The sequence below is a fragment of the Anser brachyrhynchus genome (genome assembly GCF_964034855.1).
Source record: "Anser brachyrhynchus genome assembly, chromosome: 7".
Lineage (NCBI taxonomy): Eukaryota > Metazoa > Chordata > Aves > Anseriformes > Anatidae > Anser > Anser brachyrhynchus.
This window is the reverse complement of record NC_137701.1, coordinates 36,173,055-36,196,982: the sequence shown is the minus strand read 5'-3', so window position 1 is coordinate 36,196,982 and position 23,928 is coordinate 36,173,055. Positions and strand designations below refer to the sequence as shown.

The following is a 23,928-nucleotide window of genomic DNA, read 5'->3' as shown; positions in this document are numbered from 1 at the left end:
ATGCCGGAGGGCCACAGACAGCCACTCCAGGTGGATGCGCCGGGTCTCTAAATCCTGGTTTTGTTTGTCGTCGTTTAGGCGTTACGATAATTACAAAATCGGCACCTTCCTTTTGTGCCAGAGCACGGCGCGGGCGTTCGAAGTGCATGTTCGGCAGTGGGACTGTGGAGGCCTCCGCTCCGCCACGGCCTGCAACTGCGGGGTGGCCGCGCGAGAGGGGGACGACGTCGTCGTGCTGGACTCCTGCAATGGCCATTCTCAGGAAACTAGGCCACAGCTAGCCATCCGGAGCACCGGGGCATCGCCACAGGTCAAAATCCTAAAGGCCTACGGAGGGAGAAAAATAACAGTACGTGGATGCTTGAGTACTCTTGTTGTTGTTCTTAAAAATGTCAGTTTAATATTTCTGAATTATTAATGAGGTTGCTGCGAAAATATCTATCTGAAACCATGAGAAGCGCCTGCAGCAAAATGTACCAAAAAAAATTAGATGCGGGGAAGAAGTGGGTTGAAGTGTTGGTTTAACCAGCTGCTAGAGAAAACAAAACAAATATCTCTGGAAATTTCTCAATGACATATCCAAGTGCCAGTATTGTAGCTTACTTAATGGCGAGCCACTTTCAGTTCACTTGTGCTGGGCACTACCTAACCACATCACATAAAGCAAATTTCTTTGCAGAGCTTTATGATATAAATATTCAAGGAAAGATCACAGGTAGCAGAATAATGTAGTTTTAGAGTGTGAGAAAAAGGCAATGTTAGCCAGATACAGACAGCTCCCAGAAGCCATGAAAATGGGCTGCAAATGTGCAACATTTGCTGTAATTTAAAGTATTTGCCTAAAAAAAATATATGGCCATTACAAATTTTGCATGGATATCATTTATCCTCATTAATCCGGTGAAATCACTGGAAGAATAAGAGCAGGCTGCACCAGTGGGGTTGGTGAGAAGAAGAGGCACAAATTACATCCAAGAAGATAATTTTATCCTAAACTTTTGTCATCAAGATTTATTGCCAGGAGACATTTTGGGTGAAGATAGGTTCACAGCAGAGCCAGAACAATGCCAGGGAGTGCCTGTGTTTGGCTGTCCTTGTGATCTCACTTGGAAAAGATCTTGATGAGGTAGTAATTGAAAATCTGTTAATTATAGAATAGAGAAAAAGCAGGAAGCAAGCTGTCATTTCATTTTGCAACTGAATACAATATAATTACTGTTTTATTACTAGCATAATCGTACCAAGGAATCCCTATCCTCATTTACACCTTGTGTAAATCTCACTGATTTCCTTTGTGTTTAAAATAAAATAGGACACCTCCAGGCCGTGAATAAGAATCCTTACCTGATCTGAATGAGAATCTGTAGGAATTGTAGGCAATGAATATGGTCCCTGATGGCACCACTGTGAGCAGTGCACCCTAATTTGCTCAGCATTTGTCCTTCACCAGCCTTGCACAGGATAGGAGCTAGTTCTTCTGCATCATTCAAGGCTGCTGCTTGGAATGAGGCTGTTACACCTTTCTGTAGCAGCTTTCAGCAGCATGTCGCTACCTATCTCTAAGCTTAGGTCTCAGAAAAATCTTATTCACAGTCCCAATCGGCAGTGTTAAATCCATGTGATTTAGGAAAACCTGGGCTGTTGTTAGGTCCTTTGAGGCAGATGGCTTGCCTTGCCCAGGAGCAGCAGGAAAGGAAGGGTTACAGCCCTCTGAAAAGAAATCCACACCTGGAAATATCCATCCATGCAGCACAGAAGGCTGAAACAGCTCATTCTGTCTTGACAGCAAGGATTTTATAGACAACCTTGTGGGAGATGCTCCTCCTGGTAGTAAAGCACTTAATTAGAAGGCACATGTTTATGTGAAGGATGAAACCAAATGCTACCCAGCACTTTGTCAACTGCAGTCCTCCTGATCTATGTATTAAACAACCACAATAAATAAATAATTAATTAAATGAAAGTAATCAAATCACCAAGCCATTGGAGTTTTCTCCTCCTCCCCTTTAAAAAATAAAAATAAAAAATGTTACTTTGGAAAATGAGACTTATAGCCAAGGTGGAGGTACAACCAAGACCTTCTGATGTACTCAGAGAGCTGGTTTTACCTGATGACTTTAATTATTCACCAAAGCTAATGCTTTTTTTTTATTATTTTTTTAAAGGATGCTTTAATTGCCCCCAATCAAAACACAGAGGGCTTGTGTTCAATGTACAGTGTCCACGGCTCTTATTACAGTCAACAGAACTCTGCTGCTTGTCTCAACTGGACCAGGAGGGCATGCACAGGCTTCCACAAAAAGTATTCTCCTGGTTGAAATGAGGACTGTGAAGCTAAAATGGACAAAATTGTTATTTATTGCAGCCAAAATATAAAAGTTGGATTCCAAAACAGAAATACAAATACAAGTTAAACACTTCTCACAAGCATGAATAGATTTGGTTTGGAAGAGATTATAAGGGACCTAAAAAACAATGAGATAGAAAGCAATGGGCATTAGTAGGCTGAATCAATTATTCTCAGCCAGAGGTGACTTAAAAAAGGAAGATAATTATTTTAAAATTACTGTAATGAGAAGTTTCCAACTATTTAATGTACTTTTAAAAAATATCAGAAAACATTTGGATCAAACAAAATAGTAAGATTACTTACCAGGATAGAGTGCTCTTGCTCCCACTCTTGGCATGGATCAGTTTCACAATCACTTTCTTTTTACCTAGAAAAATAAAGCAAACAAACAAAAATACATTTCAGTTGAACAGATTTATTCTTTTTTTTTTTTTTTTGTTGGACCACCAATCTGAAAAATCCATTATCCTCACAGCTAGTTCTTTGTCTTACCCTCACGATTTTTTTTTTCTTTTAAAGGTCAGTGTAAGCCTACCAGAAATTCTTTAATGAGAAAATTGCTTTATCCACTTTAAAACACAATCATTTTCTGGGTAATCCAGCCTTGGAAAATGAAACGATTTTTCAGCGGGAAGAAAGCTGTTTTTCAGACTTGGCAGTTTATCTAAAAGAAATGATTTCCCAGGCAAAGACACAAGGGTAGTCTTATTGTCACGGAAGTTGCTTCAAAAATTAGCTGGTAACTTACTAGTGGGAAAACTTCAATGAATGTAATTATTAATTTAAAAAGAAAGTACTTGTGCAGTTTTATATTTATGTAACATTGTCAGACGGTAGCACCATAAAATTTGGAAGCAAGCTAAATAATAGCACATATAAATATTTATGGTGCATCTAAGTGATCTTAAATTACCAGCGGCATTGCCAATGTTCTACCTTGATATCTTTGTTTATAAAAAGGGACAATTTTTATTGCATAAAAAGCCTGGTAATGGCTTCAATTCACTGTTTTTTTTCTGCCTCTTCAGATCCTGTTCCCTTCGGGAGCATTTGTTCGAGCTGACGTGAGCGAGTGGGGAATGGGCTTGACGGTGAGGACGCCGAGCAGTGACTTCAACAGCACCAGAGGTTTGTGTGGCCTCTTTGATGGGATCAGTCACAACGACTTGAGCAATGTGCCTGAGGAAGACTTCGTAGAAGAGTGGAGGTACTAAGCGAGAGGGGATCCCAGACCGGGAGATGTTCTCTAGCACTAAATCCAGGGATGTTGATACGTTAATTTCATTTTGTACTCCCCTAATGACCTGGCAGAGAGATCTGCTTCATCAAGCAAGGGAAGCCTGGAGGCCCATTACCATCCAAACAGCATGGTGGCTTATTTTTCAGTCAGCACAGTGCACATAAGCAGTTACTGAGGAGAAGTTTTATATTCACAAGTGATGTCAACTTAACAGCTGTGTTAAGATCCCACTCAGCTGTTAAAAAAAGATGCAGTTCTCACCCGCACTGGAAAATGTAGATAACTGACAATAGGGATTAATTAAGGGTTTGGTATTTCCCTTGTTCTTTTATTCCTGAACACTAATTGCAATATGTGAGTATAGATTAAATGTTACATTTTGACAAAGTGTGGTAATATATGTACCATGCTAAAAGTTAATATCTACTCTGTTAATGATGATGGTGAGCTCAAAAAATTTCCACTTTCTAGGACACATGGTCTGGAACCAAAGCCAGGAGTCTGGCACTCTGACATGTCCCTGTCCCTGTCCCTGTCCCTGTCCCTGTCCCTGTCCCTGTCCCTGTCCCTGTCCCTGTCCCCAGCAGTAGTTCACATTTTAATTCCATGTTGTCTAAACATACCTAAAAGGCATTCCCAAAACTGAACTGGGCTGTTTTGGCTGTGTAGGTTTGCTTGTGAATTATGTCTTACAAATAGGGAGAAAATAAGGTGAACACTGCTGTTCATGTCTACCTGTGCCGATTTCTCAAGATCACCTCATGCCATGATATTCTCTTCTTTAATGTGGGAAGAGCAAGTGCATGAAAATTTAGCACAGCTGGATCAAACCCAAACCACAGTTAGATGGGTCAACACGCAGCTTAATTTATCACTTAATCTGTACATTGGAACTTAGTACACAATAAATGCAATACTTTTTAGACCTAGTACATTTCAGAAAACAAACAAACACCTCTACTATATTCTAGTTATATTCAACCAGCCTACATAATGGCTATCTAATGGCGATTTTGACCTGTAGCTACAAATTGTGCTATTTAGAAATCAACAACCTTCTTTAACATCTTAAAATTGCGAGGCTGAGTCAGAACTTGCTTCTGGGAAGGCAACTGGAGAAATAGTTTGGTGCAAGAACAACCAACTTCTGCCTACCCAAAGAGAGGCTAACAAGAGCATTGAGAGCAGGTGGTCAAACATTTTTGTTGAAAGATCAGAAGCCAAGGCAGAACATACAGGAATTTACTTATAAAACAGTGAGGAGTTTTATAGTACTTGTCACATATGATGGAGCTACTTCAGGAAAGGAATGGAAAGTTCCTGCTGTGTGAGAAGAGCAAGATGGGTGACAAGTTCAACTTCACAGTACTCCCAAGGATGGAGTCTCAAGGACTCTTCAGAAGCTTGATTCAAAAACCAGCAATGCCAGTGGAAAGACTGTTACCTCCAGAAGAGACTGGATTAGTCTCTGATCCACTAACAGAGAAATGGTGCAGTAAAAAACACAACCTGGAGAATGATTTTACAGCCACAGCTTTTAATTTCATTTTAAATAACACTTAAAGCATACTATGCTTTCTGCAGCACCTGAAGCTAGTCTGAGTGCTCACCATCTGGCAGTTCAGCTCTTTCCCTGGCTCCCTCCACTCTCAAGCAGCTGAAAACAGATCTGTTTAAAACATCAGGTTTCCAATGTATCTTTTAAACAATAAAGCAACATCAGATCCTCCCAGTCCTTAAATAGCATCTGGATAAGGAAGAGATGAATTCTAAAACATGTATTTTAATTAGCTAAAAGTTTTCCGTACCATTTGCAATTATTGAGAAATCAGGAGCACCGGTATTCCTTTTGGTCTCTCTGTAATAGTATCCAGCTCAGTTTGAAATACTTGTTTTTAGCTTTTCCTTGGTTATAATGGGCAACCAAGAGGAGAGGTAATCTAGTCATCTTGTGCAAAGGACAGGAGGCCTTTCCTTGCTCACCAAGGTACATGCCCGTGAGGAAGGACAGGGGCTTCCAGTGGTTTCCAAATGATTCACATAGAAATAGTGAAACAATTCATTTCAATAAAATACCAAAGTAAAAGTGTTTCATTTTGTTGAAATTTCCATTTGTGTTTTAAGCTTCTGTCCCAGTTTGGGATTACTTTATGTGATTTTTATTTATTATGTAATATTTACCTAGTCTTTAGTTTATCTGGTGTCCCCTTAAAGGAAAAAAAATACTTTTTCTGCCTTAGGTTTATTGTTAATTCGTGATGCAAGCCTGAGCCACCTCTGTTGCAGGTAGCACCACCAGTCAGGGCTGGATAAACACTGTGTGCAGGATGCCCACTGGAAATTAAAACTGTGTTGTCCAAAGGACAAGAAGTCACTTCAATACTCCCTCAATCAGCAAAACATGTTTTATTGACCAGGACTGAAGGAAAGCCAGTGCTGAGCACGGAAGAGCTCGTGCATTTCTTTGGCACAAAAGGCATCCTGTTGTACCCCACTGTATTCTGCTGTGTCCACACATTGAAAAAATCGGATAAAGTCAATTCTTCTTTCCACAGTAGTGTTTGGCTCTGAAATGTTGACAAATGCTTTCACCTTCCTGAACCCTCTGGCTGCAAGACAAAATTAGTGCCAAAATAATTTAAATTTTTGGTGGTATTTCATATTTGTCTGGAAATAAAGTGTTGCCAGCTATTGACACAAGAAGTATCTTTTTCTATGAAACTCCAAGCCTCTTACACTGCACATATAAGATCAATAAGAGATCTTGTGCTCATGAAATTTCCAGGGAAACTTCAGTCATGGCTGTTTATTCAAGCTGAAGTTCATCTATCATTAAAGTTAGAGTAAATTGAAAAGAGAAAAAAAAAGTCATCATACCTTACATGATAGCCTAACCCCATGATCATTAGAAAACTGCTTTGTGTCCAAAGAAAAGCTCCAAGAAAGCTCCATTAGAGGCCAAAAATTAAATTAAGTATGCATTTAAAAAAGGAAAAACTAAAAAAAAATAATAAAAAAAAGAGTGATCCAAGTCTTAGAGGAAACAGCTGGTAGAAAATCCAGGCAAGTGGATAAAGATGATTTTCATAATGAAGTATTTGAAACAGATATATCTTTTTTGTCATTCTCCAAGCTGTATCTGAATCACACCAGGGACAAATCCAAGGCCTTATTTCATGTGTAATATGCAAAGGGCAACCTGCACCTAAGAAAAAGTTCTGCAAAGTGACATCCCACACTTAGGCACTGCTCCAGCAAAGCACTTAAGCATCTGTTACCAAAAAGTCCCAATATAGTGCTAAAAAAACTACAGGACAACTCAAGAAGGGCAGCACAGAAATGACTAAAGAAAACAGAGATTAAACTTAAGCATTTTCTTAAGTACTTTTTTAGATTGGGAATTTATACATCCCCCAGCCTGAGGGAAAGAAAGTTTACTTAGCAGTGTAGACCAATTTGTTGAAAGTTTCCTCTCTCTAATCTCTCTCTATTTTTAAACCAGAATACCTCCGGGGAAGAGTTTATTTGACAAGACTCCAGCACCTTCTGAGGGGAAGCAAAGGAAAAATTACTGCGGATGTCAGAAGGAGAGCACTAAGTCTGTGTCCTTGGTAAACACGCCGAATGCCTTTCAGACTCAATCTCCTGGTTGCCATTATGATAATGTGGATTACACTTCTGCAATCCCATATCTAGATGTTACATCAGAGTTTGTCACTCACTCAGGCGAAGAGTCTGCTTTAAAAAATGATGGGAAACTGTCAGCCAAGTCTTTTGATCAAAGATATCTGCCTAAATCGGTCAAAAAGCGAGGTAGCCCCGAGGAGCGATTAAAACCCCTCGCACATAATGTTTCCATGAAAAACAACAGTTTCCTTAACTTTACCAAGCCAACAGAACAACTACAGAGAGCAAAAAGGCAAGAAGACTACTATGAGTACTCATCCTTTTACCCACTGCATAGCCCAAGCCAGACAGACTCAGAGAGCTTTGCCTACTTTTTCCCAGAGGATTATTTTGAAGGGATTCGGACAAAACTTCCACTGGGATGGCCTACTCCCAATGGTCTAACCTCTGCCAAAGCTCGGGAAATTTGCCACCAAATTCTCGCAAATTCCACCATTGGCTTGGTGTGTAAGGCTCTCCTTGGGGAACTCATAGATGAGGCCACTGATATATGCATTTTAGATCTACAGCTCAAGGATGACGTGGCCTGGGTGAGGACACTGACAGCACTTTTGGAAAATGAATGTGAAAGACGAGTGCTAGGAAACAGAGGTAAAGTGTTTCATGTCAGAAACCAGCCATCTGCTACCCAGGAGGAAATCCTCACCGTTCTCCGGTGTCCTGCTTTCTGTAACGGCAATGGACAATGCACGAACCTGGGCTGCCAGTGCTTTGAAGACCACAGCTCCTATGATTGTAGCATTGCCAAGAGTAAGTAAAAAATTCTGTTTGTTCCTACCCTACCCATCTTTCCATGGTATTAAAGTTATTAGGTAGAACATCTGCACAGAGTTGTTTGCTCTTCAAACAGTGCTACCAGTAAGATATTTGATGAATTAGTAATCAGTTTTTGACCTTGAAGAGCTGATCAAAATGTCTGGTTGGCTGGTCCTTCACTTTTTTTGCCTCAGTAACTTTTTAAAAATGGATTTTACAAGCCCCTTAGCAAATTGGTTTTGCAGAAGTGATTTTCTTTACATCTGATCTATCACCAGCATGCTGACAAGCAAGCTTCTGACAAAAAAAGAGGGTCCTGCTCACCTTGTGGTCAATATTCATGTTAACACTGTATAGATACTTCTTTTATTTTTCTCCCTCATCAACAGAGAATAAAAATTGAAATGAATTTCAAACTGTATTATTATATATATATATATGACAAAATGAACAGATAATATTGTCAAAGCCATAAAATAGTTACAGAATATACTTTAACCTGCAGACCTGATTCTGCAAATATTTCTGAATTGCCTTACATTTACACAGGTGACTATCCTACTAGATTTGTTTCTTCTTTACTGTTCAGCCCCTCAATGGATAAATCCAAGTCCAGCATGAGTACTCACAGCACTTGAAACTAAGCACACACATAAATGTTCGCATTAATTTCAAAACGTAAGCCCTGCCTCAGCAAACCACATAAGCTTAAACTCAAAGTTACAAAAAGGTACTTAAGGCTCAGCCACACAGTTGGGTTCCTGCAGCTTAAGAAGCAACAACATTTCAGCTAAGCTGAAATAACAAGGCATGCTCCTTCATCCATCCCAAATGGGGGGGAAAGCCTCTTGCTACAATGCTTAGGCTACTGGACAATATCCTGTATTTAGGACAGGCAAAGCTCCTATCCAAGGTCAGTCGCTAGTGGCTTAGCCGAGGCACCCAAATCTCAGACAGCCCTGGAGCTCAGCAGTACATCTGATACTCCCAAGGCATTTACTAGCTGGGACAGGATTATCCACATTCTACACAATAAACATGTTGTCAGTGCACTGATTTGAAGTGGTAAAATATATCCTGACATTTGCTTCTTTTTAATAGCAGGCTAAAATTTATAGGATCATTTTCTACATTTCCTAAATTTTTGAAAAATTCATTCTCTTTCACACAGAGAACAACTGACACCAGGGACTGAGAAGCAGTTTGAGTAATTCTGCAGTATTTGTTCAATATATAACTCAATGTTTAACTTCATTTCTCTGTGAAAAATGTCAAGTCAGGATAGAAGAGTTGCTTAGACCAGATGTTTAAATTTTATTTTGCTTTTCTATGGCTGAAGTCCCTCAGATTAGTGGAAAATAGCTTCAGTATGACCTTTCAACTAAAATCTAATGGCACCTTGTCTTCTTGCTGTTACATCAACTATAAACAAGGCCAGAGCCCAGAACATGGCCTGAGACTGCGTGGTGGCTTAGGAATGGGAAACGATACATCAGCTTTGGCAAATGAGCTGTAAGCAGTTATTGCTCACTGGTCTGACTGCTTCATGTCCATGTCTCTCACTGCTTTTGCTTCACTTTTCTCCCATTGAAGACAATGACGTAGTTGGTCTTCGCTTCAAAACTCTTCTCTCTTGGGAGTGTGGTTTATTGGAGTTCAAAATAAATCTAACTATTGACTCCAGTTTTCCAAAGAGTTCCTAGTTCGGCCTTGGTCAAGATACAGACTCCCAGCAGCCTCCTCCTCTCTCCAGAACTACTTCCCTGGAAAGATTTCTTCTCCACTTCTCCTGGCCTGCAATTTGGTTTCCACAGAGTGAGAGCTGCCATAAGGATGTTGAGATTTTTAGTTGCATGCTCCCTGCCAGAGCAGCCTCAGGCTTAGCCTGGTCCCCAGGGAAGTGAGCTTGGCTTTGGACACTCGAAAGAGCCACGTCACTGCAATTCATAAAGTGTTTGCTGGTCATGAGTTTGTTAGTGTTTCAATAAAATTAGCATTCCCTGCTGCTGCAGTTTTCCTAAAAAAATACAGAAGAACATTTCCCAAAATTACCACACACTTTTCCCAACATTTCAAGGCAATATTTAATGTAAAAATCAACAGACCACTGTGCTCTCTCGCACACTCTATAGACTTCACATTACACCGACTTCAATGCTGTATGCATCCATAACCTGACAACTGCCTCACTTTGGGTCCGTGTCCAATAGGCACAGGATTGCAGAAACGCTCAGCTGTTGCATGGGAAGGAAGCTCTGAGGTATAACGCAGGCTTTGCAGAGGGTACTTCACCCAGACCATTCACCAAGTCAAAAAGTAGACTCAAATAGGTAAAATGATCCATGTCTGTTGTGTATTATAGCTTATTACAATTTTGTACATTATGGCTTAAAGTCACCTTCCCAAAGCCCTCTCTGAGCTGCAGTGCACATTTTCTAGTTGCAACTAAGAATTTGTATTTTTTTTTAACTAAAACTTGTGAAACATTTTCTGCCGACTTAAACCTTAAGTACGAATATTATTTTGTATTCAATAAAACCAATGAAACACATTAATAATTAGTACCCAAGAGGAGAAGAATGCTTTCTAGCTAAGTAAAGAGAGCTCAGAAGAGAAAGCATGAATTAAAAATGTAGTAGAAATTGCAATGTTGAGCCACCAGTATTCATTTTGCTCTGGAGGAAGAGGTAGTGGGATAACTCTCTGATGCGCAGACATGTCTTCCCAAGGGTGCACCTGACCTGGTGCACATTTACCATTCATTTTTCTTTTCTCCTACCATACTAGTGAGATTGTATGCTGTCCTCTCATCAACAGCAGTCGGTCTCCAGAGAGACAAGACAACAATTACTCATGCTGTATTCCACACCCTGGATATACACGGGGAACTTACACACTTGTACAGAAGAAAACCAAAAACAAAAATCAGAATGTCACAACAGACTTTTTATAAAGGCTAGTAAATTCACTTCAGTTGCTAAAATCTTCTCTGCCAAATACAGATATATATTTTTTCTGTTTGTAATCTCTCTACCAACTTGTACTGGGTAAAGCCCTGAGCATGCACCACAGTTCATGGGATATACCCTATAGCCTGTGGAAAACTCTGAGTTGTTTTAGGCATGAAAATAAGGGTGTTAAAGAGGAGTTGCTGTTTCCCAAATGTTCATGTAGACAATAAATTTACTTAGTAATTCACTGTGTGTTCCACTTCGTAAAGAAAATATTTATTCAAAATACTTTGCAATATGTTTCTCATTAAAATGGGAACGTTGGGATTAAAAATCAGCTCTTTAAGTAAATACAGCTTTAAAGTTTTTCCTTTTTAGCCCACAGACCACTGAAAAAAATACATCAACATCTGGAAAACAATTGGCAACATTTTTGACAGTTTGTTTGGTAAAGAAGTGATCCTCTTTAGTATAAAATCTGGGTTTTGTTTGGCTGGATTTCACTGGGTTTGTTGTTATTTTCCCTGAAAATGAAGACACTAGAAATGAAAAAGATCCATTTCCTGACCAAATTTATCTAAGATACCACAGTATTTACAAATGGGAGCAACAGTGATCAAGAGAGTTGCAAATATCTTCTGTAACATGGGTTCCACAAATAGAAAACACTTTGAAAAATATTTACCTTTGAATCTGTAAATTGCTATTGCTCGACTCTTCCCAGAGCATGTTGCCCGAGGAGTCCTCAGCTCTTCCAAATGATGAGTAGGAGGCAGTGCAAATTTCCCCTAATGTCAGTGGTAACAGTTTGGAGATTTTCATCCTGTTTAAAGAGAAGGGTTTGCCTTCGTCTGAGGAACAGAGCTCTGAAAATTAACTTAGCATGTTCAGTGGGTACTCACCAAGATTTTAGTGAATACCAGTGATTAAAACTGTTTTTTTCTCTTTTACTGACTTCTGAGTATTTGATCTTATGTCTGTGCAACAATCTTTGAATATTATTTCTGCATGTATTGCATGTACTTGTGACCTCAGTGTTAGAGAACATTTCCTCGCGCAAGTACTGACAGAGGCCCATAATCATTGAAAATGTCCAAATTACTCCACAGCTTCTCATTTACCTCAGAAGTTTTATGCTTACCTTGTGACAACCTTAAGTCAGAGCTTTGGACACTGGAAACTGAGCTGGCTGCAATGTTTTTGGAAAGCAGTGATCTTCAGGGAGGTCCAAAACACAAGGGTCTGAATTCAGTCCCCTGAAGTGACTTTGGGACCTTCCTTGGGACAAGCATTTGAAATGCTGTTATGTACTTACAGAAGGGTCAATAATTTAATTTGGATAACTTGGTTTTAATTCTTTATACTAGATTACACAAGTGTATTTCATAAAGAAGAAATTAAGAACAGGATGTGTCTTTTGGTACTCATTCCTGCTCCTCTCCCAGATATCCTGGGCCCAGCTAATGCCAGACTGGTGAAAAACCAGCGTGTGCTGGGGGGGAGCTGGCTCAGGCAGCCAGGCTGAGAGAACAGGACCTGATGGCTGGGATAGTCCATCCCCTGTGCTACTGGTACACAGATAACGGGATGGAGACACATCTGAAATTCAATCTTTGAGCAAAACCGGGGAGACAAGTATTCCAGGAAAATTAAAAGAAAACTAGGTAACAGCTGGCAAACTGGATCTGCAGAACTATCTCCTTTGTCTTTGCATTGGAAAATACAAATTTCTAGAGATGGGACTCTGCGAGAGAAGTTGGTTTCAGCATTAACAATGGAGAGGGAAAAGTACTGCCATGGTCTACAGTGAGTCAGTGTGATGAACTGTACTGAGCTTCATGTATTACAGTCTATTTATGAATTCATTTCTGAGTGATGTAGAATATATATTTTCAATTTCTCTATGTAACAATACAGAAGCTGTGTATCTATAAAAGTACCTGATCTTAGAAATGCAATGCAAAGCAGATCTATGCATCCAGACAGAGGTCAGATGCCCTACAAGGAGAAATAAAATCTTAGTTCTGGCACTCCAATCACTTGGACTTTATAATACTTAGGAAAGGTCAGCTAGCTAATTCAGTATAGACAAGCAACACATAAGCGTGAGCTTCACCTTTAGCTGTTCTTGATTTTAGAGTTTTATCAGCAACAGTCTTTTAAGATATCTGCTTGTTTTTACATTTCACTGGCAGAAATGTCCTCCACAGACATCGTGTGATGTAACACCAATTTGCAAGCAAAAGTACTACGGTATCGTAGAATAATGATGTGTTTCTTAAACAACAGTTCAAACGACTGGATGTCCTCAGAGCTGAAGTCCTGCTGGTGTCACTAAAGCCAGGATTTCACACCAGAAAATGCTATTAGAGATAAAGAATTAAGATTAATCTCAGAAATAAAGCCGCATCTTCTAACAGGAACAGCTTGAGCTTCCTAACTGACAGCTCGGGCATCCTGACCTGTCCGGCTGTGTGCAGGCAGTCATCACTGTGCAAGCAAAAGCAGGATAAGCCTTTAGGCTTTTTTGCTAATAAGCACAGGTTCTCTAGGAAGGGAAGAAAAGGAGTAGAAATTAAGAACCGAATTAGGTTTCTGCAGGACATATAAAACTGCTGCCTCTCTATATTTCTTTTAAAAAAACAGGACCTAGGAAACAGAAAAAATGAATATTGATTTTGGGAATGTTAATGTTTTAATTCCACTGTCAGGAAAAAGTTACTATCCAGGAAAAGCTACATGAATAATAAAGGAGAAGGCAACTCCTTTTCCTGGCCATATATTTTCCCATTAGCTCCAAAACAAATCTTCATCTAATGTTCTTAGCCTGGATTTTTATACATGAATTAAACCTCCCCCAAGATCAAGGAGGCCATCAATATAATTCAAGTATCTTTTCCAAGGTCACCCAATCTCAGCTGCACTGCCAATACATAATAATGTGTTCTGCCACTGGTTTTGACAAGCTCACACACACATACACAGAAAACATGGCCATGCAGTATTTTTAGGGATCAGAATACAACCCATAACACATTTGGAATATTTTAAAAGGAAAAAATGGAGAAAGAGAGAAGAAAGCTGTATTCCCCCTCTCTGCTTGCCTCCAGCAGGAGCGGTCCAGGTGGCCAGAGCTATAATTATCCTCCCATGAAAACTGCAATTTGGAGTTGAAAGGCACCTCTGAAATTTGGCAATGCTCCAGAAGCTTAGACTTTCTTAATGTTGCTTAACATTTCATAAAACCCCCCAACACCTGTATAAGGTGCTTAAAATGTCATTACCACCTGTAATTAAATGCAGAATCCAATTACTGTGGATAGCAAATCAGGTTGGTGCTTACCATTTGTATATATTGACCATGTTGATTATATATAAAAAAAAAATAACTCAGGACTAGTAAAGCACACATAGAGGAATGTAATATGCAGATTGTATGAAGCTCTAAAGAGCAATTACAAGATAAAAGGTAATGAGGAATAATAAGGACAAATTAGTTTCAGTGAAGTAATGACACTTGAAGTTTAAATTTCTATGTGAAAAGTTCAGCAAAGAAAAAAGTGAGCAAAAAGGATAGTGAGAAGATGGGAAGTTAATGCTTACCTATCATGCTTACGGATATACCACTGTCATATCAAAACAGGTGTCTGCCTATCAGGGTATTGTTACTAGGAAGTTCTGTGAATCCAAGAGCATTTTCAGAGCTGTGAACCACAACCAAGCATGTGCCTCAGACCCATCCAAAACAGCAGATACATGAATTACACCCTGTTACTTTTAGGATGATTGTATAGACCTGTCAGAATTTCTTCATATGTTGTAATTAAAGCACAAGATACTTTAAAATAAAATTATATTGAGTAGCAGCACAAGGTCTGCTATTACTGTCCTAAGGCAGGGACTTCATGAGATAAGTACTATAGAAATCTTGATGTTTATACAGTTGCGCTTGATTTCTAAGCATAATTCCTGTTTTTGAGGATGAAACATGGGGGAGCCATTTAAAGATAGGATTTAAGTTGTTTTGAGATCCTCGGGTGAAAGGGGACAGAGGATTTCAGTCCTCTAAGTCAAACATCTGCTTTTGAGGTTTTGCATGGGAACATATTGACTTTGTAATAAATATGTTTCTTCCACTTCTATCAGTTCAGCGGTCTTTAAACTCCAGATCATGGTGCCATAATGATTATTTAAGGGCTGTTAGTCTGTCAAATAAATGGTTACTTCTCGGCACATGTAATATGTGCTTTGTCGGCATGATACATCACAACAGTGCAGAAGGACCATTAGGATGTTTTGGGTCAATAGAAGTTTGCCATGCATAAATTAGACTACACATAGTATAAAATGCATACTAGACTTTTCAAAGAAAAGTAGTTAATTTCTTAAATAACTAAGATAGCTACAGAGTAACATACTACTCGGTGTATGTAGAGGTAGGTGGTAGCTAGCCTCTGTCTCTACTCCCAGCCTGCAGTGCTGGCATGACATCTTCAGGGAAGAACTACAACAATTGATATCACCATATGCACCTCAGAAATAGATATATACCTGAAATTATGGAATTTCTATCTGATCCTCTTTACAGGCACTGAATGATTGTTTTTGCTTGCTTATATTGTTGTTTTCCTATATTTGTCTTTAGATTAGTAAATAAGCAAATATCCACAACCAAGCTCTTGGGTGATTTGGCAAATCACGTTATATGGCAGTGAGAATGCAATATGTTTTAACAACTAATTGTGTCAATTTTTCAAAATTAGATTTCAAAAGATGCATCAAACGTGCTTGTAAGAGAAGTGAACACTATAGTTACTACTATTAAACTTTTCTGGCCGAAAGAGAGTACTATTACTACAAAAAGATGGAAATTTTAAAAGGTTATTATTCTTTTAAAAGCTTTTTTTCTTTTCAAATAATAAGAAGAGGGGGGTCTTAAATCACAGGGCTTAAGTTATAGGTCTTAATTATCTGCTTAATTATAATAATTCCATTGACTTTTATGGGTGAACTATTAGCAAAGTCACCATTAGCATTACTTTGGATTACTTATATTATGAAGAAAAAGATAGATATCAAGGAAAAGGTCTCTTTTTACAAATGTGCCTTTTCTCTTTTTGCTCATATTGACTATTGTCTTTTCTGTTCCACAATTCTGAGTTTTCTTATCTAGCCAACTGAAGGAGGAGGTCTGAAAATTTCTTACGTCCATGCCGACCATGTTTCCTTGAATACGTACTTGTTCATTTGGCAACAGCTGGACAGTAAGTGAGGCAGTGGTTTTAGATTCTAGTTTGGAAGTTGACATAACTGTTTCTGTCAAATACACTTTTCTTCAGTAATAATTTCTGTAAAGCAGGGAACACTTCATGCAGATCTCTCACATGAGATGTTCAGTACACTGCTTCCATGTCACTGGGACTGTGTTCTTTACATACAGCTTCAGGACATTATGAATAAATTCTTCCTTCCTTCATGATGACATTAAAAAAGTGAAGGAATTTTCACTGAGATATCAATGCTTTGCAAAAAAAAAAAAGTTTCTATATATATAACATGAAAATGAAAACCTTAATTTTCAGAGTTATTATCTCTACATAGTATAATTTTTTTCCTCAGTTTGCCTGATCATTTTGGAAAATAGATAAAGAATAAATATGAAAACACATATTAAATAATTCAAAATATAATTGGCTTCAATTATTCAGCTTTTTCCTAGGCAAACATAGGGATGAGGGAAACAAAAAATATATACTTTAAAATGTTTATTTACAAAACACACTATATCTTTCTCCCAGACATCTACAGAGGCACTGTCCTCATCTTTTACTTACTACTACTACTACTAAGTTAATTACTAAGTTAACTATGAACAAGCTAACTAATGCTAATAATAGCATGTTATATAAATGAAGTTATTTAAACGAGTAGTTCCTGTATATTTGGACTCTAAAAATTTACTCCAATATGTTCTTTTCAGGCTAAAAACAAAGGTAGCATTAGTGGGCATAATTATAAAGGCAAAATGAGTAAACAACAAAGCTGTGAAATGACTCACTATGAAATTTTCAAACATAATATTTTGAATATAGGACTTACCTGTTCTTGAAAATACTATTGACGTATTTTAAAAACGATTACCTCCAAACAAAATGTTTTGGTAAGACGTAATAATATAAAGTGTTGCTGTTTAGCAAATACAAGCTTTATAAAAGAAGCATAATTAAAAACTAAAAGAAAGAAAAAAAATTGAACCTATCCCAACTTATTATTGATATCCCCTGATTGACACCATTGTACTCTGTTTTATATGGATGGAGACAGACTTTTCCTGTCACATAAAACATTTCTACCTAGAGTTTTGTGGGTAATTCTCAGGAATTGACAAGCTTCATGATAGTTTTGAAGCTTTTCTTCTTTTCATAGCAATTTTAGTTCACTTTTTGATAGTGCAGATGTGATGAACACATCTGAAAAGACAAACATCAATATCAGACTTAATCTACTGGTTTAGCTCCCAGTTCTTTCCATTCAAAGCACAGACCTGGCTGAGCTGGAAGAGGGCTATTAACTTGATAGCTACAAAGTCAATAGAAACCGCATTTTAAAAGGACACCAAATCCTCAAGATAAGGGACATGGAAGGTTGCATGCTCAGTGATCCATACCATTTCCTGCAAATCAGATCAAGAAGATTAGTCTTTTCTGGTGATTAGTTTATTTGCTTTAATGCAAAGCAGTGAGAGCAGTTCAGTGAAACATGTAGCTAAACAAAACCATTTTCTGAAATGTATAGAATTAAATGCTAGAAAAGTTTACAAAATTATAGGTTTAATTTAAACTGACCAAAGCCAGACAATCCAGATGCATGTGTATAACTTCTTTACACCATGCTGTTTTCAGGCACTGCAGGAAATTTCAGACTTAAATCTTGTTAAATCCAAAACAAAACAAAAAGCTCTGAACAAACAACCTCTTTCTTCAAATACTCACACACACATACACACAATAAATACCAAATTCAAGGCTGTTTATGAGCTATAGAAGGAAAACCTACTAAATGTTCAAAGGTATGATTTAAATTGACCTAAAGCAAAAAATCAGTACTAACCTAAAACTTCTTTATACTGTGCTTTATTTTGTATAAACAACCCATAATCTACCAGCACAGAATATTCAAGCAGCCGTGGATAAAAAACTGTTCATAACAACCAGCTCTTCCTCTGATTCAGTAAATGTAAAGATGGACAAATTACTCAAAACAACCAATTGGGTGCTAGCATGGGCATAAGGACCATGATGACACCCAGAGGCATCTTCCTGCCCAAATCCCTTGGAGTTCCATCACTGCAGCTATTACGTGGAGCACTGCTGCCCGGGTTCCTGCTCTGAAGTGCCTTCAAGTGACTGACAATGAGATCTGCTTTAGGTAGGACAGTAAGCACTGTGAATGTGCAACCCAATCTTATATTTTACCACCCATCAGGGCTATCTAGAAAAGAGGCAATATTCTATAGTTAACAGCACACTTCTCTTCCCCTTCTGTTGCTGAAGTAAATTGCTAGTAAGCCTTTTAAAAATAGAAGAGATCAAATAGACATAAAATGTCATAGTGAGCTTTCTAAAGCAAAAATAATCTACCATATTGTTGCAGCACAGGGATGCTTTCAGTGTGAAATTGAGCCAGTCCATTTCTTGCAAGCAGTGAGTTAAAGTACTTGCAAAACACCTTTGCCATACTCTGCCAGGGCTTGCTCTTGCTCTCACTGAGGTGTCTGACACCGATTGCTGATTTGACATGGGCAAACCAAAAGATTTTAAGAGAAACTTGGTCAGTGGAAAGATTGGCAGGAAAACGGGGATTTAGTCAAATGTTACGTTTACAAGGGGATGACTTTCAGGATGGACTCACTCTTCAGATCACAGGTTTGGCTACCTTTCATTGCCATCCAGCATGACCCAAAATGCACCCTCACTGCAAAGCTTGATTCGTGCATAGCAAACATACATGTCTGCAATCCTAGATACTAGAGACCTCCAGAGCAGAACTTCATGTCAGCTAAAGATCATAGGTCTATAGCTTGCTACTCAGACAAAGTTGAGTTCTTTGAGAATTGTTTTTGGAAGCAGGGACAAACACTCCTCGTCCAGAAGCCAGAGAGGTCACCGATGTGCTAAAAGCCTTCAAAATAGCATTAAATTGCTAGTCCTTTTTTCTTAAGGAGGCATTTCAAATGAGCTTTGGTTTAAGGACACCATGAATTCCAGAATAATGCATTCAATAGTTGTGCATATGATTGCTGTAATAACCCTGCACACTAAATAAATACAATATTTGTACATGTATTTGAAAGGAGGAAGATTCAGACTCTGTCCAAGCTGTGAGACAGCTGAACATCAGTCAGCCCTGACCCAGAACCTTCACGTCTGCAATAGCCGGGTGTCCACAGTCACTCCAGCAAGCTCTGGCACAGAGTCTGCTCAGAGAGCAAGGTGATTTCTAGCACAGGACTGGCTTGCAGCCGGCCGCATCAGGACCAAGCAAAGTGAGCTTGGTCTGTCTGCACTCACCTGCTTCTAAAAACCATATCCTGCTTTATAAATATTGTATTGGTCTATTAATACAGACAATTTTCTTTTTCACTTCAACGGTGCGGCAGCCATACCAAGTGCTTATGATCTGGTGCTTGATTTGTTTTTCACGACCTCAATTGCTTATTTACCACCCCAACCAAGAAAAGCAGGGCAGTCCGTTCCCTTCTCTTTATCTGAACAAACTTCTTGCTAGTTTTTATTTCAGTTCTGCTGCTCCAGCCCAAAGTTGCACAAACAGTGCTGAAGAATGTTTATTTGTGCTAGGATATATTTCTATTCAAAAGTGGAAACCAGACATGAACTATATCTATCTATCACTAAGACTTCAGTAAGTGTAGTTTTACAAAATTCTCGATTTTGTGTCAGATGTCTACATTTTGCTTCCATGCTTGTGCATGCATATTATTGATATAAGACGCTATAACAAATTCCTATAAAACAAATCGTGTATTTATGCAGTGGTTTTTTTTTTCAAGTCTATTATGTAGCCTGTGCTCCTTGTCAAGTTTGACTCATGTAAATGCTTACAGAAAGAATGTGCTTTGTCAGCAGTGCCAGCAGCTCTGGACTTACTGATCCTTCCTGCAAACTCCTTCTGTGGGTGAAGCAGTGGGACGGGGCGGGCTCCCTGCTTCACAAGGGAGGCATGCAGCAAACACTGCAGACCAACTGGGATTGAACCAGTACTTCTGTCTAATCACCCAAGATGTCGGAGGCCTATTAGATACAGAATTTAAGCCCAAAGTCCTCTCTTCTTCTTGTTCCATGGCAGTTTAATTAAAAACTGGTCTTTTCTTTTACATTTCCCCAACATCTCCTGCTGTTTGTCACAGTGTCCCAATGCCTCTACCAGGCAAGAGCTGCATTTCAGGGGTGGTTACCCTGTGTGTGTGCAGACCAGGCATTAGAAATGCTTCAAGGTGCCCATGTCTGAGCTTGTGGATGTGAACACACAGCTTCTTAAAACCTCCTTCGTAACATGACTGCACTCCGCAACCCATCCCAGTCCCAGGTGCTACCCTGAGCTTTGTTTCTTTATGTAGCAGTAAAATTCAAAGCACTATTTTGGCCTATAGGCCGTACAGAGAAAACGAGGAGGAGTATCTCTTCCAGATTATATTTCAGCATTCATACCTCTAAAGATAAATTATTAATGTTCAAACAGGTCATACCTTGCACTAGCTTGCTCCATACACCACCTGATTTCCTGTAGATCTCTCTCCTGCCTCTTTAGCTTGCCCCACCACGGAAATCACACATCAGTTCCCATGTCTCCATGACCTCCAGTTTCTCTGAGCACCTGCACTTTTGCCCTTACTCTCACCTTTGTGAGCTCTCCCAGCTCTCTCCTCTGCTTCCGTCTTCCTCCCCATCATTTTTTTTCTGAACTACTTGAAGCTATTTCTCCAAGTTTTTTTTTAGATTCGCTAATATTTCCTTTCACACGCCTACCTCTGTGTCCCTCAAGCATATGCCATGCATAAGCTTAGTAGTTTCCCCTCCGTAACACTGGAAGCAAGGAGCAACAGCAGAGCTCTGGTTGTGCTTCCCCCAGCGAGAGCAGGAATATATGGGTGAGTACCCAGCTACCGACTGCCAAACTTTTCCAAAGCTAATGCCATTGACATATCCCCTTCTACATGTGGATGAAATGGGTTCATATATGCCAAAAATGGAAAACAGATGGAAAGACAGACAGAAAACCATGTTAAAAATAAACGCTTAAAATTCCTACATCCATTAAGTGTTACCTCATTTTCAAAAAGAGTTAGATTAAAACTAATGAACATTTTTTTTAAAGTGGAGTGCTGCCTATACCAAGGTCTGAAGTCTGAACTTTAGGATCCATTTGTTTAAAAATGAGCCATAAAATTTCCCTTTCCATCAGACTTTCTCCCTCTCCTTCCTTTCTTCCAAGCACTCTCTGCACAAGCCCTTTGTAAAAATCCCCAGGGGGACTCCACCACCTTCTCACTACCACGTCAGAAATAAAGGAATAAAGAATTAGCTTAAATGCGGTCTCCTACACCACCGCACTGCTTATTGCCCCCTTTAGAGCAGTCCCAGCTGAAGATGGCTGGAAACAGATGGCCGAGGGAACAGAAAAAAGCCCGCTCAAAGAAAAGATCACCTTTATCAAACCACAAAAATACACAGTGCATTTTTTCTTCCATGAACTTCTCACCCCTTCCACCGGCAAAGAAATCTAATTTTCATCCTGATTGACCCACGATACAGCCAATCTTGAGAGAAGATACCCACAGCATATATGGGAATGTATTTCCTCCAGATTTAGATCAATTTAAAGATGCTGCACACAAGTGCGTATGGCATGGCTTGAGAGAAGAAAATATGAAATGCTGTGCTGATACTGTAAGTCATTTCAAAGAGCACTGAGGTTGGGTAATTTTGCCTTGGCCCCAACACAGCAGTGTCACAGTAGTGCCAGGATGCACATAAAGATGTAAGAAACCCTCTGGGAAGCATGTAGGGCTCATCAAGGAGAAACCAGCCTGAAAGCATGGCCCTGGAAGAGGAATGGCTGCAGGAGGCTGCTCCTGCGCCTTGCTTGCTCCCAAGTTACGGGATTTTACTTCACCCACAGAAGCTTGAAAATCTGCAATGATAATGAAAATGTTAATGCAATCTGAGCTACCTCAGTACTAGTGGGGGGAGCTATTAAAATCTCATGAAAAACATAATGAAGCTTTTATTATTATTATTTTTATGCACTAACCACAGAAGAAGGCAATTTATCAAAACCATTCACTACGTCTGACTAATATTTTTGTACATTACAGGAATCCACAACTAACTGATGAATGCTGGTAAGCTGTAAACCATTTCTCTTCTTGTAAATATTGCAAAGTGTTCAACAGTGCTGCTAATACTGCTGCAATAAAATCTTTAACCAAAAAAAGAAAAAAAAAAAAAGCTAAAAGCAATTCAACATTTCAGACATACAGAAAAAATCTTTTCACTATTTTTCACATTTATGTTGCTTTCCTTCCTTTCTCTGGAAAAATGAGAGTCATGCAGCGATGTTGTTATGGGCTGCAATCTGGCAATGTTTAAACAGCATTCATCCTAGTTACAGCTTAAATGGCAAAGCCCTAAAGGAACAGCGAGGTACTGGGGAAGGTTATCAACTCAGCTAAGGGCACTTTGCCCCTTGAATCAGAACTGAGCCGATGTACCATTAAAATGATAGGCGACACAGAGCTTCTGGTTTAGATAAGCTACAGCTCAGGGAAAATTGATGGGTGCTATTGCTTTTCCAGAGCAATGGTGATGGGACAGGGAACTGGAAAAGCTTTGCAGCTTCTCCTTGTCATGTAGCAGGGAAAATAGCTTGCAGTACACAGTGCTGGTGCATGACATGCCTCCCAGGGCTCCTGGTTATGTCTCTGCTATCAAGTATTTTCAGGAACCAAGAAGCAAATCCTCTGTTTTGCATTATTTGTCACCATAGTAGCTTCTCCTGGCCATTAGAGCTACAAATATTACCAAGGACGATATGAACCCATGATCCTGACTGGCTGCTGTTATTGATGGAGGGTGTTAGAGACCTTCTGAGTGTTGTGCTATCCAAGTACCTCTGCTGATGCAAACATCTGCCCAATCGCATTTTTACTTAAGATGTGAATTCTGCCATTTAAGTAACTTGCATTTTGACTCTGCAAAAATTACCCCAATATGAAAGCAATGAGTAATTTTAAATGATGAATACCTGAAGCACAACAGAATAGAAATGAAAATTTACCTGAGAATCATAAAACATTTTAAAAACAGTAATGGGTGAGATTCAGCCTTGTAAGGGGGACAGCACAGGCTGTACATCACTTAAGGCCTATTTCAGGCCTCAAAATGGGATCTAAGTGAAAAAGGTGGTGCACAACGCTTGTGCTGACACTGCGCAGAGCTGAGCATCACGCATTAAAGACTTAACCCTCAAAGCAAGCATTCCTTTGAGGACCATTATTTTTATTATATCCCCAGCTTTTGAAAAAAGAAATGTCTTTTATGCAGTTCTTTCACCTTACGAGGAGTCTGGTGGCACAGCCATCTTCAGATACTTCCACCTGCATGCTCCTCCATCCAGCCTGTGCCGTGACACCCTGTCCTCCCAGCTGCGCTCCTCCAGCTCGCCTGTTAGCAAAAGCATTGCCAGTGAAGGCCTTTTATCATGAAACCATGAACCCAAGCTTCATAATTGATCCCACGAGCTGTATAATGCCCAGCTTGCAGTATTGGGTGCACAGTGCAATTGCTCAGCGGAGGTTTGCTGCTTCCCAGCTTGACAACTGCTGCTCCTCTTCCCAAGAGAAATTTGCAGAACAACCCAACAAA

The 23,928-nt window shown here is 39.3% G+C and overlaps 1 protein-coding gene and 1 long non-coding RNA gene across 3 annotated transcripts in view; one reads left to right on the top strand and one right to left on the bottom strand.

The window, feature by feature from the left end:
• The window catches only part of LOC308198226 (von Willebrand factor D and EGF domain-containing protein-like), a 178,457-nt gene that overhangs the window by 72,732 nt on the left and 81,797 nt on the right, over nt 1–23,928 (top strand). For both annotated transcript variants that reach the window (XM_080600292.1, XM_080600291.1), the window contains exons 9-11: nt 79–349; nt 3,379–3,557; nt 7,093–8,027. In XM_080600292.1, the coding sequence (XP_080456418.1) occupies nt 79–349; nt 3,379–3,557; nt 7,093–8,027 (1,385 nt within the window). The remainder of the gene's footprint in view (nt 1–78; nt 350–3,378; nt 3,558–7,092; nt 8,028–23,928) is intronic.
• On the bottom strand, nt 195–11,850 carry LOC308198237. Its single transcript, XR_013953768.1, has 3 exons — nt 11,670–11,850; nt 2,654–2,717; nt 195–327 (listed from the first exon to the last, which is right to left on the bottom strand). It is a non-coding gene; the product is annotated as an uncharacterized lncRNA (long non-coding RNA).